This window comes from Leptidea sinapis, chromosome 7, assembly GCF_905404315.1.
Source record: "Leptidea sinapis chromosome 7, ilLepSina1.1, whole genome shotgun sequence".
Classification (NCBI taxonomy): Eukaryota; Metazoa; Arthropoda; class Insecta; order Lepidoptera; family Pieridae; genus Leptidea; species Leptidea sinapis.
In genome coordinates, this window is record NC_066271.1 from 13,758,847 (window position 1) to 13,777,310 (window position 18,464).

General features: G+C 37.0%; 1 protein-coding gene across 2 annotated transcripts in view; it reads left to right on the forward strand.

Annotated features, from left to right (window-relative positions):
* The window catches only part of LOC126965295 (bone morphogenetic protein receptor type-1B), a 156,101-nt gene that overhangs the window by 135,991 nt on the left and 1,646 nt on the right, over positions 1-18,464 (forward strand). The window contains exons 1-2 of one of the 2 annotated variants that reach the window (XM_050808815.1): positions 10,388-10,566; positions 17,886-18,073. In XM_050808815.1, the coding sequence (XP_050664772.1) occupies positions 10,557-10,566; positions 17,886-18,073 (198 nt within the window). In that variant the 5' untranslated portion in view covers positions 10,388-10,556. Of the gene's footprint in view, positions 1-10,387; positions 10,567-17,885; positions 18,074-18,464 lie in introns of those variants that run through there. The other variant, XM_050808816.1, reaches the window with a different exon arrangement.

Sequence of the window (18,464 nt, forward strand, 5' to 3'; positions counted from 1 at the left end):
AAAAAAGATTTGTGAAAATGAATATTTGTGCGAAAGTAACGAGGGCTGGCCAGCGATCACTAGCCTTGTTTAAATAAAAAAAGAATTATCAAAATCGGTTCACCCAGTCGTAAGTTTTGAGGTAACAAACATAAAAAAAATTACTTTCGCACAAACATTCATTTTCACAAATCAAATAACCCAAGAACGAAACGGAACCAGTGTTCATTAATCTGCTTACAGGTCGACGTATTACGTCACAGATGAGAAGCTCGCTACTACAGAGTAATAACATTCATTGTTATCTGCGATGTGAGACGCCGTGTTGTGTCTGCGATGTAATTACCGCCGCCCTATAGAAGGGATAAAACTACGCAACGTCTTGTTGCAAAATAGTTTGAAGTTAGCTTCGAGCGTATGGAATCCATAAGGCTTTATAAGGCTAATATGAGTCAATTCTGCGGTATTTCTAGATCGGTATGACATGATATAAACCCTAGAAGCTTGACGAAGCTTTAGTTAAATTCGTAAAATTTATCTCAGACTACCTTTTACCCGTGATTTTGTCCGCATGTACCAATGTAACCATATTGCATTATACATTACTAATATATATCTCTCATCCTTAAGGTAGCGTTTGTAAGAAACGTTTTCGTTCAAACGTTTGTTTCCCGACTTACTTTGCAAATCCGACTACTACGAAAACGTCTTTTCTATTTTCAGGTAATATAAAGCCCAAGACACTCACAAATAATGTGGCTTTCTATTGGTAACAGAATTTTCAAAATCGGTTCAGTTGATCCAGAGATTACATCCTACAACTTGACAAACTTTGCCTTTTTATAATATTAGTACAGATACAAGTGCGATGCTTATTGTATTTCGTAGTTGCGGCGCTTGGCAGTTTTTTTTTTTTATTATTTATTACAATAAGGGACGAGACTAACAGGACGTTCAGCTGATGGTAATTTATTCGCCACGCCCATTACAATGCAGTGCCGCTGGGGGGGGAGTGGGCTCTACAATTGCGCTCGTCTCCTTGAGACATATGATGTTAAGTCTCATTTGCCCAGTAATTTCACTAGCTACGGCGTCCTTCAGACCGAAACACAGTAATGTACATATTATGACGATAACAACTTTTATTACTTTTTGAATCGTTATATCTTAGAAACGGTGGCTCGTAAGAAAAAAGTATTGGTATATTTTTTATAGATAATTTCATGATCTACAATTTTTGTCTGAGGTACTTTTATGATAAAACTTACCGTTTTGCGGAAAATCGCGAAAAACTCATTTTTATGACCTTTGACCTTGAATAAAAAAAATCCATACACGGGAATGATGGGGAACTTTTAAACATTGTTTATAATTATGTTTTGAACAATTTCACTGATTTTCAGCTTGTTGGGACTTTATGTAACTTCACTCTCATTTTTTGGTCTAAATTGGACTAACGTATAACCAGTGAGGCTTCTTTGCACAGGATGCCGTCTAGATTATGGGTACCACAACGGCGCCTATTTCGGCCGTGAAGCAGTTATGTGTAAGTATTATTGTGTCTCGGTCTGAAGGGCGCCGTAGCTAGTGATATTACAGGGCAAATGAGGCAAAACTGGGTAAAACACAATTCATTCATTCAAATGGCGACCCATATAGCCCAGTGGTTAGGGACCCTACCTACTGAGCCCCGGTTGAGGTCCCGAGTTCGAATCCCGCTAGGTGCAAACATTTATATTATGATGAATATGGATGTTTGTTTCCCAGTCATCAATGTATTTATGTATGTTTAAGTAAGTATATTGTACAGGCTATGCTTTGCTTAGGGCAAGATTATTTGTGTATGAGTGTGTCAATATTATTATTATTATTCAATGACAATTCAAACAATGAGCGGGCGCGGGGTACTTTATTTATATGACAAAACAACGTTTGCCATATACCTACATAAATTATAAGTATAGTATGTTATATTCATTGATTGAGTTGTTGTGATACGTACGTACAGTACGTTCGTAATATCAACATTGATATTGGTAGAGTAGTACCAATAAATTGCAACTTGTTTTCATTGATAACGACACATATCTGAGAACGCCAACACCCGCAACCCGCACGTTAAACATTATTTCACACGCCCAAGTCAATCTAATATATACAATTCTCGTGTCACAGTGTTTGTTACCAAACTCTAAAGCGGCGGTGATCTCTTAACACCAGGTGACCCGACCCGTACGCTCGTTTGTCTTCCATAAAAAAGAACTCCTCCGAAATTTGTATGAAATTTTTGTGCATATGGGTCTGAGAATCGGCCAAGATCTATTTTTATAGCCCAAATATTTTTATATTTTTTTTATTAATTTGTTTGGTGGGTCAGCTAGTATTTTGGTAAAATTACTGACATACCCAAAAATTCTGTGCGGCACTACAACTGTGCAAATAATTATTTATTACAAATTATTGTTGAACTTTAACTTTTGGCGCGTTAGGGAATAACTATCAGAGTAAATTATTACGATGCGCGCGCACACCGTCACGCAAATAGGACACCCTGACGTTAGCTTGTCAACTAGATTGTATCATACTTCAGCTACCAAGCAGGGGGCATTGTCTACTGAACTACAACCAATGACGACAATTAGACGAGAATTAAATAAATTTCTATTCACGTATAAGTTTTAAAATATGAAATCAATTCTCTGTAATTTTATAAAAATAATTTTAAGATTAATTACACGGTATTTAACTAAATTTTGCGGTATTTAATAATATTTTCATTGGTTGTATTTAATACCTTGTTTATTACAATATTTTTGTTTTATTACGCCAGAGAAAAATATTTTCTTGAGTGCGTACCTACATAACAACACACACGCTTTTTTATTATTTGGTTGTGGCAGTTTCGGAATTTGCCATTTTGGACTTTTTATTATATGTTTTTAAAGAGGCAATAGTAACACACTGTCAGATGTCCTAGCTGTTACATAACGGACGGATGAAAGGATGATGGACAGCGATCCTGGTTCCTGTTGGTTACCTGATGTTAAGTGATGACCACCGCTCACATTCTCCTGCAACTTATGAGGAATCACAGGAGAGTTGCCGGCCTTTTAGATAGGTGCGCTTTTTTGAAGATTCCCATGTTGTATCGTCGTGGAAACACCGCACAAGGAAGCTCATTCCACAGCTTGGTTGTTCGTGGAAGAAGGTTCCTTGAAAACTGCAATGTAGAGTAAGACCAGACATCAAGATGGTGTGCGGAGAGTGTTCCTACTGCAAGACAGCTTTTCATCGAGGAGGGAAAAAAAATATTTAATATGTCATTTAGTCTCTAAAATTTAGCAAACTCAACAATCTCCCATAGCGAAAATTTGTATAACAATTATATTTATAATCCTAACGAATATTATTAATGCGAATGTGAGCGAGGAAGATACACAGTGAAGCGACGTCAAGTGATCCAGCCGTTCACAGAGCACTGGACCTGCGACAAATTGATCAGCTTCAAATAGATTAAAAAGACTTCATGAGTATCTGACCGACCATCGACCGATCACACATAACACAATACAATCTTCTGCAGCACTCCTGAACTCTACTCCCAGTATAATCTAAGTAAATCCGTGTTAATCCGGGGTCAACGTCTCGTACACCGCGACTCTGTTATCAGCCCTTATCAGTCAAGTGTCAACCGCGGCCCGCTATCTGATGACACAAACAGCCACCGAGGAAAATAGCTTGAGAAATTTTCAGCCGTTAAACTGTCCTAAGATACAAATAATATGGTAAAGTTTCATGTCTATCCTTATGTTAAGCAAGACACAACGATATTAAACAAAAGGATAGATAGGTAGATATATGGATCTTTTAACCATAGATATTTTTCTGTCACTATATTTATACAGTTAATAACCACAGATTTGTTAGGATATAACAATAAATCTATGTATCTTAATTAATCATTTTCTGTTCCTTCGTGAAACGCTTAAACCTTGAAACAGCTTAACATAAGCTTAACATTGGACGCCGATTGGGTGTACGGTTGCCCTAATGGTAACTAATCACCGCTTTCCACGCTCATTTTCAAAGCCCCAGGAAGCAGATGATCTTTGGTAAACTTATTTTTATACATGCGAATCACCTGGACGAAAGAGGTAAACGAAAATCAAATGCAAACTTATGATATTACCTGAACAAAGAAGAAAACCACCTGAAGAGACGGAGAACAGAGTGACAGACAAATCTTATATAATAACAAAGAAGCCAAATACTCTTCAAACGTAGTAGAAGAAGAAGAGTAAGGGTATAGGGCTCAGCTTCCACATCCTTCTTCTGCCTCCACCAGGTGGTGACAAGACAACTTGACGATAAGAGACATATAATAGGCGCAATAGACGTTGAGCTATGGAATAATTTGGAGGTGGTAGAAATTAAAATTGACAATTAACAAACAATAATAACTATTTCATAATAATAGCATAAAATCTCCGTGGCATGCGGCATGGTAACGAGCTAATTGAGTATACATCGATCATATTCCTCTACGGACATGGGGCGACTTCTTTTTTCAAATAAAAAAGGGGACGAGATGAGCAGGACGTTCAGCTGATGGTAATTGAGACGCCCTGCCCTTCAATGCAGTGCCTCTCAGGATTCTTGAAAGACCCCAATAATTCTGAGCGGCACTACAATTGCGCCCGTTACCTTGAGACATAATATGTTAACGTGCAGAGGCATTTGATTGGTTTGGTACGGTTCGGCAGTTTGTACGACTCACTTCGATAATTAGCGAGCGGTTAGCGTGGGCCCTCATGTTCATACTAATTGTACACAAGCTTTATTGTTCGCTTTGCCGGCTGTACTGCCCACTTGGTATCATATTAAACGATTACAAATAAGGAAACAATCCCGTCCATAGATCGATTGCTGCTCTTTTTTTTATGCCAATAATGGACGAGACGAACAGGACGTTCAACTGATGGTAATTGATACACCCTGCCAATTACAATGCAGTGCCGCTCAGGATTATTGAAAAACCCAAAAATTCTGAGAGGCACTACAACTGCGTTCGTCACCCTGAAACATGAAATGCTAAGTTTCATTTGCCCAGTAATTTCACTAGCTACGGCACCGTTCAGACCGAAACACACTAATGCTTACACATTACTGTTTCACGGCAAAAAAAGGCGCCGTTGTGGTAACCATAATCTAGCCGGCATCCTGTGCAAAGGAGGCTCCCACTGCTGGTCTACTCTGAATGAAAAGTTTCTTACACAACTAACACTCGGTAACCAATTGAAATGCTATTTACGTTTTGGTTTCATAGTTCTTTATCTCAAAAATGCTCCAGGTAAGATATCTATATATATATCGAATGGTGGAGTACTTTCCTTTATTATACTTTGTTCGAAAGCGTGTCTAATAATACTTTTATAAGTAGGACATTGCCACCCGCGCTGGTCGCCCTCGCCTTCGGCTGGGTGTCAATATAGCGCGGGTGAGAATCACCTACTTTTCTCACGTGGTGCGTATGCAATTTTTTTCTCACCTAGATGAAAAGCTCGCTTTTAGTCCCTGGAACTAGGGACAAAGGTCGTCTTACCAGGAGATAATCGGCCACTTTTGTCCCTCGTACCAGGGACTTAAAGACAGGCGTTCATCGAGGTGGGAACAAAAATATTTAAAATGTCATTTAGTCTCTAAAATTCAGCAAACTCTACAATCTCCCATAGCGAAAAATTGTATAACAATTATATTTATAATCCTATCGAATATTATTAATGCGAATGTGAGATTGTTTGTTTATTTATTATCACAGGCAGGCTAGTAGTTAATGAATTTTAAGATACCTGTGTAATTCCATGTAATCCACTTAGAAAGATAGTGACGTTATCGGATTATAGTGATGTAAGGATAAGTTTTTCTCTTGGCATCTGAACGATTACTTTGATTACATTCACGGCTCCGCTATTGTTTACTATCACTTACAAAATATCGCTGATAAATTGATAAAAATAACGAATTTATCTTTGCTTGCTAAACTTACTCAACATTACGGCAACACCAATTCTCCTCGTAGGTATAGGCTGAAAGTGCTACTTTGATTTTGACAAATCTATTACTTTTCTTCAACCACCAATGGGGGTACCACAACGGCGCCTTTTTCTGCCGTGTAGCAGTAATATGTAAACATTATTGTGTTTCGGTCTGAAGGGCGCCGTAGCTAGTGAAATGACTTAGCAAATGAGTCTTAACATCTTATGTCTCAAGGTGACGGTTGCAATTGTACTGGCGCTCAGAATTTTTGGGGTCTTTCAAGAATCCTGAGCGGCACTGTATTGTAAACTGCAGGGCGTAACAATTACCATCAGTGGAACGTCCTGCTCGTCTCGTCCTTTAAAAAAATAAAGTCGCCCCATTGATAATAGTGAGACTAAGAGCAGTTGAGATTAATAATAACATATTTAATCAATCACTAGTAACTCTAAAGCGTTCAGTAATCACATTCCTTCCTATTTGAATTTTTAAATCAATATTTAAGAGTTTTACATCGATCCGTACAGGAAAATGATCGATGTATACTCCTTTAGCTCATATTATTCCCAACCTTGATGTATCGTGTGCGATGTACGCAGATATCTAGATCGGGATGCGAGTCCAAAGTCCAAGTGGTGTAATCAGTAACAGCCGCCTTGAGATGCATTAATGTCGATTTATCGATCACTCGATGTTGGTGCATCGTACGCTGTTCACGTCACTAGTAACTATAAATTGTTCGGATTACAGAAGCGTCTCATAACTGTGCATAAGAGACAAAAATATACCTTATCACGTGATCATGATACGGACCTCAGTCTTAGGTGACGGGCGCAGTACGCTGCAATGTTGGAGTCGTATTGCATATTTGCCCTACGTTCTACGGTGTTTTGTTATCACGTATCAGATCATACTGTCTTCACTACTTTCGCAGACGGTACTTCTTAACAACAGGTTACCTATTCCCTACAAGTCGAATCTATCTTGCGTACTAACTAAATCAACAAATCACGAAATAAGTAAGCGCATCATAAGAAATGGAACTCCAAAAAAGGTGGGTTTCTCACTTTAAACCTCTCGCCTTTGATTACTATTGATTTGCAGTTCCCGTGCTCCCACGGGAGGCGGTGGGTACTTGGAATTAGGTGACGCCCAAGTTAGTTTGTCTTGTTATTCCATAACTGTATAAAGTATTGGTTTCAGAATGTGACAGCCAACTTCTGTAATGAATCCCGAATGTAAATCGGTGATCTGAGAATGAAATTTTAGTCTATTTCCTGTTTTCACCTTTTTATAACCCATCCATATAACGGTTAATCCATTTATGGGGTGTTATTTTAGGGCTCCGTAGCCAAATGGCAAAAAACGGAACCCTTATGGATTCGTCATGTCTGTCTATCTGTCCGTCCGTATGTCCCCATACTTAGAACTGAAACTCAAATTTTTTTTTCATCAAACCCATATCTTCAGAAATGATATTGAGAATTCTAATATCTTTTTTTTATAAACTGAAAGATTCTCCTAAAATGAAGAACAGCTATTCTTGAAAAACCCAAAAATTCTGAGCGGCAATACAATTGCTCTCTTCACCTTGAGACATAAGATGTTAAGTCTCATTTGCCCAGTAATTTCAATAGCTAAGGCGCCCTTCAGACCGAAACGTAATAATGCTTACATATTACTGCATCACGGCAGAAATAGACGCCGTTGTAGTACCCATAATCTAGCCGACATCCTGTGCAAAGGAGCCTCCCACTGGTGGATTGACATAATGGACTGCAGATTCAGGATGAATTAACGGATGATTTTAAACAATTTTATATTAACCATTGAATATCAAAAGATGCCGTTTGTTGCTCGACACAGTTTTTTTCCACATGATACATTTGAACTCGTCTTGAAAGGAAATATTGTTGGACGGAATAATGTTATTATAGTCTAATGAGCTCCTTTATATCGCCCAAATATTGCCCTTGTTTATTATGCGCTAAAAATATCACAAATTCAACTTCCTTATGTTAAACAAAGTTCGTTCAGATGATGTTAAAATGAATGTATTATGTGTTACAAGAAGCTCTTTTATTTGATATTATCTTATATTGATGCTCTAATGTATTCACACAAGTGGCACGAATAATGAGGACTGTAGAGTCGCAAATAAAGGAAAAAATTTCTTTATAAAAACAAAATTGATTTAATACTAGCCGTTCCCGCCCGCTTCGCTGGACGAATTTTAAAAGGAAATAAATCTAATTTAATTCATCTTATTACAAATACAATAAAAAAATAAGTACTGGGATAAATTTCGCATCGAATGGTGGTAGCTTATGTCGATAAGATCAGTGGTTTATGCGTGAAAGACAATTTTCATTATTTTTATATATAGATACATTATTTATAATCTTTTTAAAACCGGTTACTAAATATTGTATCATTGGAATGTAAGTATTATTTCATTTTTCACAACAGGTAATGGCTATCGAAATACGACAGTCTTGAAATAGATTTAAATATAAAGATAGATAGATAGAGAAGTGAAAGCACTTATAGCCGTTCCCAATATTCATTATGTCTCTTACTTAAGATTAAAATCGTAACTATCGTTGACTTTTCTGTCCCACCTTATCCGTGCACGCTGTCTGTCAATGGGACGACGTATAGCTTACCAGCGATATAAAGTTTGTATGGAAATTGCAATTCTCGTGTCCCAATATAAGGCGATAAGAATGACTTATCGGGTATATTGAGACAACTTTAGATTATTTAAAAGCTAATTACTGACAGTAGAAGGTAGTAATTTATCTCTATCTGTATATAGTATATTGGGAACGGCCGTTAAACTTCTAGATAACAGCCAAAAATACAAATCAGAAATCGCTGACTACAATAATTATTAATGCTACACCCGTAACACAAATAAAACACACAGGCTTTGAACACAGGCTGGTTTGGTTGCCGCGATGGAATTTGTTTATTTAATACCAAGAGGGTGTTTCTACTGTGCCTTTATTATTTATTTTATTCTTATATTTTCACAAATTATAATCGAAAGAGGCTTTAAAATATAGGCTTAATTAATTGTGGTTTTGGCTCGCTTTGAAATAAATATTTACTTTACGTAGGTATAAGATTCTTATTATAATGAAAAACAATGACTTAGACACTACCAAGCCTGCCGAGTGCCGAGTTTTAATTACTTTTACAAAAAGTTTGTAATGTATGGATCATACAGAAATACTGCTAACGACAAAGGGAGGCTCCCTTTGTCGTATCCCCTCAATTCGAGATCGCACCTCTAACTGCCGTCCAGTTCCGTGGTCACTTGGAAGAGAAGACCAAACTGGCCTTTAAAAAGCCTGGTGTACTAAGTAAGGCGAGAACTTCACTACAAGCCATCGCCTGCAACTATACCTCACCTCTGGGTTGGCACTCCCCAGTGCCAGCTTCTTCCATTTGACGCATACGACTAAATGCCGCTGAATCATCGACAGTCAAGTCGTCTCCGATCGGCTTGCTTCATCAGCGTAGAGATGTAGGCTCTCTTCTAGCGTATTTATCACGGGGAGTGGTCAATGGAGTTGTTCGGGTACCAGCAGCCGAATTCCACCACCAATATCCATGTTGATGTCTGGCATTCTACAACCGCTTGTTTTACAAGAAATTTCTTGTCTCGCACAGCCACTTTGTGGAATCAATAACCGGCTGCTGATTTCCCGAACCGACACGACTAAGGGACCTTCAAGAAAAGAGCTTCTTCCCACCTTATAGGCCCACTCTTCTTGACTCCTGGTGTAACGGATTTCCTCATCACCATTCCATTTCGTAACCCTCTTACCCGTTTGCCTGTTCATTAAGAATATACCTCTTTGGGGATACTTATACAATTATTGACTGAAATAATTATACAATTATTAGTTTTGCCTTTTGTATCATATTTCTGCATAGTCTTGTAGAGCTAAAGAGCAGTATTTAAGAGATATTTTGTTTTATAATTTCCATTAATATCTTCTGATATTGATAATTCTTAAGAGATATTGTTGGAGGCCAACAAGCAACAGTTTTAAACATAATGTGTCGCCGTTGCAGAATGCAGTACAAACAGTCAGCAATGTTCCGGATGAATCAAAACATTAGTCAAACGCGCTCTGTGTGATAGCGCCTAGCGGCAATTGTTTGGCCGATTGTCAGTCGAAGTGTTTACGTGCGTGTGTCTACAAACTGTTGCTATTATCTCCTGTCTGTATCATCAATGAATCGCGCCGTAGCGTTCGATATCTCGCTGGCCGGCCATGTGGACTGTGGAGGCTGCATACTGCACCCAAACTGGGGCGGGGTGAGGCGGGAGGTAGTTGTAAGTCGCGTCTCACTCCGCGCGACGCCCATTCGCGCCGTGTCAACCGCAGTAGACGCACGCGTATCGGGATACCAAGCCCTCGTGTACTTTTACGCCGTGTAAAAATAAATCGGCGACAGACATTCTCTCAAGTTTAAATATAAATGTTATCGCGAACGAGTCGCCAGAAGCGCATCAGATTCCCGATATGAGATTGAGTACGTGAATACAATTATCTTGTGATAGTGTGTCGAATGCAGTGTGATTTGGTATGGGCCTTGTTGTGTTGTGGCTGGCAGTGGCACCGTGCAGCGCTGCTGAGTGCTGATAGATCGAGGATTACTTTGAATTATTCATCGCTTCCTGTTTCTGTAGATTGTGTGTTGAGGTTTGTGGGTTGTGACGGAGCTCGGAGACACAAAAGTGGTCTCTGCATTGCGTGTTATTTATTGTGGATCGCTAGAAGAGTTTATGTATAAAAGAGGTCAAACAGTGGTTCTTGTCACTACAGTATTTCCTTCTGAGGACGATTGTTGTTCGAATTCTGTCTAATGGGTTTTTGTTTCTTTTTTTCTATTCAACTCTAAAAGTTATTTGAAACAAGCTATTAGCCATTCTTATATTTAAATTGCATAGATAAGACTTGCTCCAATTCTACAAAGTATATATATAGGTATAAACTCTTAGTATTTTTTTTTAATTTTCGTAAATTTGTATCGAATTTAATACCTATGTTAACTAGGGCCGATAATAATTGAATGACACAATTTATTAATGATATTAATAGTAAATTTAATATTATTTAATTTTGACCGCAATACCGCGAATATATTAATTTTTAATTTTCATATTACATATATAGTTTTTGTGACAAAAATTTTTTTCTCACATTTTATAATCATTTTTATTGTGTTATTGGTTGACGGACATTTGGTATGTATACGGCTTGTATTTCATATTAATATATTTGACACTAGTAATGTACGACCTTACTCAGTATTAGAATCTATACATATAAATAAAATTGGAGTGTCTGTTTGTAATATTGAAATAACCGTATTTTACTACATGTATATGAATATACATACGGTACATACACCAAAATATTTTTTTTTTAATTTTTGTCTGTCTGTTTGTTCCGGCTAATCTCTGAAAAGGCTGGACTGATTTTGACGGGACTTTTATTGGCAGGTAGCTGATGTAATAAGGAGTAACTTAGGCTGCGTTTATCTTAGAAAAATAAAATATTTTTGCAATGTCCATGAATCAGTCTAACTCTAAATAATTTATATGGCAACTCAACGTTTGCCGGGTCAGCTAGTATACAGATATAAAATCTCAATCGCCATCACCTACCGTCAAGTGATAGCCAAGTGCGAGTCGCACACGCACAAACAGAATACCTCACCATCGTACATGATATAACAGCATAAGGTATAATTCCGGAAGAACATATATTTCAGTTTTCTTTCGTCAACGATAACTCACGAACGAATCAACCGATTTAGACCAGTTTGGTGGCGATCGACATGGTTTTATGGTGTTTGTTTTGGAATCGATAGGTAAAGCAGTTTAAAAGTTATTAAAAAAAACACATATGAAAAAAACATATTTCGTGATTTTTTTTTCAGATTTCTTTAAATTTAACGGTGCGAATTAATATCTAAGTTGGTCAAGCCCTTTCGAATGGTGCAAACCGCGATGAAATCGGTCGAGACGTTCAAAAGTTATAAGAGGTTTACATATATCCACACACACACACACACATCACGGGAATAGTCATGGAACCTTTCTAGGACCTTAATATAAAGGAATAAGCATAACATCCCGAATTTTCGTAAATTTTTATTTTTTATGGCGGGAAGTTAAAAGTTATTTGAATTAAAAAAATGTTGAATCTTGAATAACTAACTGATCTTGATAAATGTAGCGAACTTTACAATGCAGCAGTATGTATCAGCTGTTAAATTAAAATTAAAAAATTTCACACATTGTCAGCATTAACTAGCACTTCAGAAAAATTGAGCATTTATAATCAATTTCAGCATTTAACATTATATTATGTTGAAACGTATCAACTTGAATAAGTTAATAAAAAGATGGTATATATAAATAATAAAATTAACCTTGGAGTTATGAATACAGTAGATGGAACAGTCGGTGCACTAAAAATAATTAAAGGTATTATATTGAAGATAATAATTCGAGTATTTATCAATAGGATTTTTTTAAAAACAACTTTTAACAATAATAGGTACCTATTTTTTTTTTAACGCGGTTTTAATATTTTTAAATAAAATACATTTGAAAAAATTAAAACACGTGTGATTTTAACTGTATTTTTAATGATATTTGCGTAAATCCCGCGAAAACCTGCTCTACATAGGTCATGAAACGTCGGGTTAAGTAAAATAGTAATAAAATAGTAACTTTTATTCATACTGTAAACTAAATATCAACAAAATTTTAAATAAATATAGTAGTCAACCTGATTTAGTTTAATATATGTAATTGGTGGCAACCGGTAGGTAATGTTATAATTTAGTTGCAGTTGAGGTGCGTCGCCTATTGTCCATTCAATACTCATTCAGTATTGTCACGTCACTTCGCGCGTCACAGTCGGCTATCAGTCGTCACAACTCCGACCAGCCACTCGCTATCCACCAGCCGAATAATAACTCAGATGATACTGCTAATTATAGATACTGTTCTGTCCGCGATGCCGTCTTGGAGTAAGTAACCATGAGAGCGCGCCTACGGTCAGTAGATGGACGAAAATTACGTCGTGTACTTAAAATTAAACATTAACGGTCCATTACGAGTCGAACTTATAAACCTCGGGTTCCGTATGTACTTTTATATAACTTTTATAATAAAAATTGTCGTCATGGTTTGTTTGTTGTTATTATAGCGGAAATACACACTGACAACATATTTAAAGGCCGGCAACGCTCTTGTGATTCCTCTGGTATTGCAAGATAATGTGGGCGGCGGTGATCACTTAACACCAGGTGACCCGTACGATCGTTTGTCCTCCTATTCCATAAAAAAAAATCTATCTATATCTAGTTGTCTAATTATAGACGACCTGTATAGCCGAGTGGTTAGTGATCCTACCTACTAAGCTAGAGGTCCCGGGTTCGAATCCCGGTAGGTGCAAGCATTTATATGATGAATATGGATGTTTGTATGTATTTATGTATGTTTATATGTATTTATATATGTTTAAGTAAGTATATTGTATTAAATATATCGTTGTCTTGCAACCCATAACACAGGCTATATATGCCTAATTTGGGGCAAGATAATTTGTGTAAAAAGTGTGTCAATTATTGCCGTTTATAAGACACAGTCGATGACAGACGAGTCTAAGGAATAGGGCTCCGTATCCTAATGTTGTCCAAAGATAATATTATTACTAAGGCCGGCTCATTCTAGCGGAGTGAGGTCGGGTCATTGGTACTGAGTGAAGCTGCGAGACGGAGCGAGGGAGAAATGAACGAGTCATTTTCGCTTCCCTACTACGCTTTCCTGCTAAGTTTCCTCATCTCCAACAAAATACTCAACTAAGCTGAAAGCATAACAGCTTAATATTTATTCCTGCTGTGTTAACATTATTAAAATCACAATATCTAGAAAATTTACTAATGTAGGTATACATACATAACATCTTCATAACACGGTTCAACTTTAACGATCATGATAATGTGTCATAAATGTATATTATAATAAATATATTGCAGACTGTAGAGTGTAGAACCTCTTACTTTTCAATTCTATTAATATTTTTTTGTCCGACATGTTCCTATCACGGTCTAATATTACAGGCTCTACTCGGAAATCGTTCAAACTTTCAGCCTACATATGTGTATATGCAGCCTCGCCTGACATAAAAATCGTTTTTATATTGCGTTTTATTGCAACGTCTGTGTTGATTTTATACTGATAATATCGATTACAAGCCAAAGTAAAAAAAAAAAATTAAGATTTGCTATGCTGTGAATTCTTTATTTCATCAAAATCGGTTGAGTAGTTTTTGCTATAATCTCTAAAGTCAAAATCAAATTAACTTTATTCAATTACGCTCAAACTCAAGAGATTCAATATTTTTAGGGTATTGTCCGTTGACCTTCCAAGTCTTCCTATAGAAGTATTGCGTTTTCCCTGTATAAAATCTGAAAACTATACATTATTATGAAATTTATCAAACTCTAATATGCACGTTGGTTTGCTCAAGCTTATTACCTATCACCAATGATTACAAAGTCAACGAATCTACTATATTTTCGGAAAAAGTAGAGCTCGTGAGAATAACATACAAGAAACTCAACGGCCACTCTTTTCAATCAAATAGAGCATTTTACAATGGCTGTAATATACAAAGCAAATTAGTTTGTAAGGTGCTGCATCCAATATATTGGTTCAGATATTTCATAAAAAGTAATAAGGAAAAATTTGTATAAATATAATTTTTCGTATATTGGATGTATCAACCTTTAGAGCTTGAATTCATTGTTTGTGTAAGGATGCTTCGTGAATATGATGGTCGTGATAAGTGTCGTAATTAGTAATCGTATCCAACAAATACAATAACTGTGACAGTAAAACAGATTAACTGCAACGTGTATAATATTATAAGTTTGTATTTCGTAATACGTGAGTTGTGAGAGGGCGTCGATAGTTTCGTAAGTGGGTTGCGGGTTCTATCTCGACCCGACCGTCTACCTGCCATTGTGACGGGCCATGTGGACGACGCCGAGTGCGGTGCGCGGGGAGATCGAGGTACCTGTCTCCTGAGTCCTGTACGCCTTCACCCAAATATCTGCCAAAAAACACACCCGTGACAAGCAGCTGTTATTGAAATAAACTCTCATATCCCGCGCTAAACTTATATCCAACTAGCTGACCCGGCAAACGTTGTTTTGCAATATAAATTATTTTTATAGTTAGACTTTTGTTAGTTTTGTATCTTGACATTGCAACACTACTTTATTTTTCTAAAATAAACGTAGCCAAAGTTACTTCTTATTACATCAGCTGTTATTTTGCAGTACGTACCGTATATTTATATACATACATACATGTATATATTCATATACATGGGGTAAAAAACGGTTATTTCAATATTAGAAACAGACACTCCAATAATTTTATTTATATGTATCGATTATAGTCTTTCTCTTACTCTACAAAACTCACATGTAGGTATTACAGGATTTGTTAGATTTTTTATATTCAATATAGGCACTGACCAATCAATAACACTAGTTATAGTTTAGTAACAGTTTATTTTCGTGTGATAAACTATGAATCATGTAATTTCTATGCGATGATTGCTATATTATCCAATTGCAATCCTAAAATAGCGATAGGTGATTATTATTGTAATCCAATTCCTGCTTTTCAATGACCGATCTATGAAACGTTTTGGTGATCTATTTTTTCAATCCATTCATGGGAGGATGAAATTGTATTTTAGCTTAGCATTTGCAACAAGCGACCGATAAACATTTTCTATTTTGAAATGAAATTTCTTTATTGATTTAGATACAATTTGTACGCTTATGGAAATCCATTTTGATGCCATCGATGCAGGAGACTATCAGGAACAGTTCTGAGAAGAACTGGCAAGAAAGTTAGCAAGTTTTATCCTTTCTTAACAGTTTTCATAGTATCCATACATTTTTAACGTCTATATATTCCTGAATTGTACGCTTTCTTCATGAAAATTTCCTTAATATGAAACTTGTATATACATGTGGTAGTTTATTATATATTTATTATTCATGATTTCTCTATTTCCTATTGAAATGTCAGTTCAGCATCAAGTGACAGATGATATTCAATTTGAACTGTGTGGTCGGTGATAGGTTGTTACAACATATTGTGAGTGAACATCGAAACTAACGCTTCCTTGACCAGCCTCTACTGTTTTTCTAAATAAGATCACAGGCGCCAAGAAGGGATGAGTCTAGACAGTAATTATGATTAGTTCGATCAAGAGCAATACGTGTGGTGATAAAAATATAATGTGCACTCATTGGCTGATACGTGTCTCGTTATGTTATCTGTGTCGATTGAAAATTAATCGCTATTTAAATGTTTCATAATTGTTTTACAACTGCGGACGGCCCTAGAACCTTACAAACATTTTATCAATCTTGTTATCTTTTGATCGGTATATATGGTTCTGTAATTATTTCTAAAAAACGTAATCTAAACCTTTGGTGACATAAGCAGAGCTGTTTTGTGACTTTTTCTGTTTCATTGTAATAGACAGAAAAAAAGAATGCGAAAAGTAAAAAGGTTTCCATTCATCATATTATATTCTTTCTTTAAAATATTTATTCTTTGATTCTTTAGTACTGTCACCAAGCCTATTAACATTAATCATTATTTCATGAGATGACCCGGTGGTGATCATAAAAGCTCTTTGATGGCGATCGAAAATTGTGGTATCATTTATATAGTTGTCCAGTTTAGTCCAGAAGTCAGTCCAGAAGGAATTAATAAATATAGCAGCAACAAACCGAATATTAAATTTTAACAAATTATTATATATACATTCGAGCAATTATTTACATCTTTGGCGTCACTGAGTTCGTCTTAACATCTGTTAATGAATAATAAAATTATTGTAATATGATATTGGACAAGTCTTACGAATTGATTAGTTATCATCGGTGACCGGTGTGACGCGACATCTTGCTGTTGTGTTCGCGGTTGACAATATTATGTATTACGTGTCGAGTAAATCCGGTCATAGTTGAGGTGTCGTGTATCATTGCAGGTGTTCTGATGTTTTATTATTGTTATTCATGTCGTTTCTTGTTTGTATTTCAACCAACCCCAACTTGTGTCTCTGAATTCATCTTTTATTTTTAATCAAAAGGGTAAAATGTCCAACTGATGGACATCTATTATGTTATGGGAGGCTAAGTCTAACCGTTGGATTTCAAGTCCATTACATCTAATCCAATCCACCAATTGAAACTTTCAAAGCATACTATGCTTTGATATCTATTGTCAATTGGGTCGTAATATCCGGGGACGGTGAGGGATTGGCACCGTCGCTCATCTGTTACAGGAGATTTTTTTATGCGGGTTTCTGTTTCGTGAGTGGGAAACCTGACCCATTCTTATTTCGCCGTAAGATGCTAGCTTACATCAAATTCCACGAGTAAAATGACCTCAACTTAAAACGATTCCATGATTCCTGTGTTGTTTCAAAAGAGTGGGTAATGGTGATTACTTACCAACAGGTGATAACTTTATTGCCCATATGTTACTTATTGACCATTTATCCAAATAATCAAACGAACGTTTGGGTTGGTGCGCTGAATATTTTGTAATTCAGATGTTGTGAGTTTTCTTGAGCGAAAATTCCGTTCAGATTTGTCTTTAATCGATTCGAAATAAAAATCGCCAAACACGAGACAGTCTCGTGCCAGAATTTGAAATTTTCGAAAATTCCGCAATGTAACTCCTAATTCAATAAAGATCTTTTTGTATTTATTGTTGTGTGTCGTGTTTGCAGGTCGGGGCATAGTGTGCGAGTGTGCCGGGGTGAGTGCGTGCCCGGACGGCGCGGCCAACGGCACGTGCAGCACGCAGCCCGGCGGGTACTGCTTCGTGAGCGTCGAGGAGGTGCTGGATGACGCCGGCCTGCTGGTGCTGGAGCGCACGGCCGGCTGTCTGCCGCCCGACGAGTCCGGCTTCATGCAGGTCTATAGCAGCTCGCTCACTACCCAATCGGTTCAGGATCCAGACAAACACACTCAAGGTCTTCCACAGTTCACAAGGAGTTTTCTTCCACGTACTACAAAGCTGTGGAATGAGCTTCGTTGTGCGGTGTTTCCGGGACGATACGACATGGGTACCTTCTAAAAAAGCGCGTACACCTTCATTAAAGGCCGACAACGCTTCTAGTGATTCCTCTGGTGTTGCAAGAGAATGTGGGCGGCGGTGATCGCTTAGCACCAGGTGACCCGTACGCTTCTTTGTCCTCCTATTTCCATAAAAATAAACATGGTATAAAACCGACGGCCACAGACAATCTGACAATAATATAGACTTCTCTGAAGGTTCTCTCAAAGCAAGATTAAATTACTAGAAT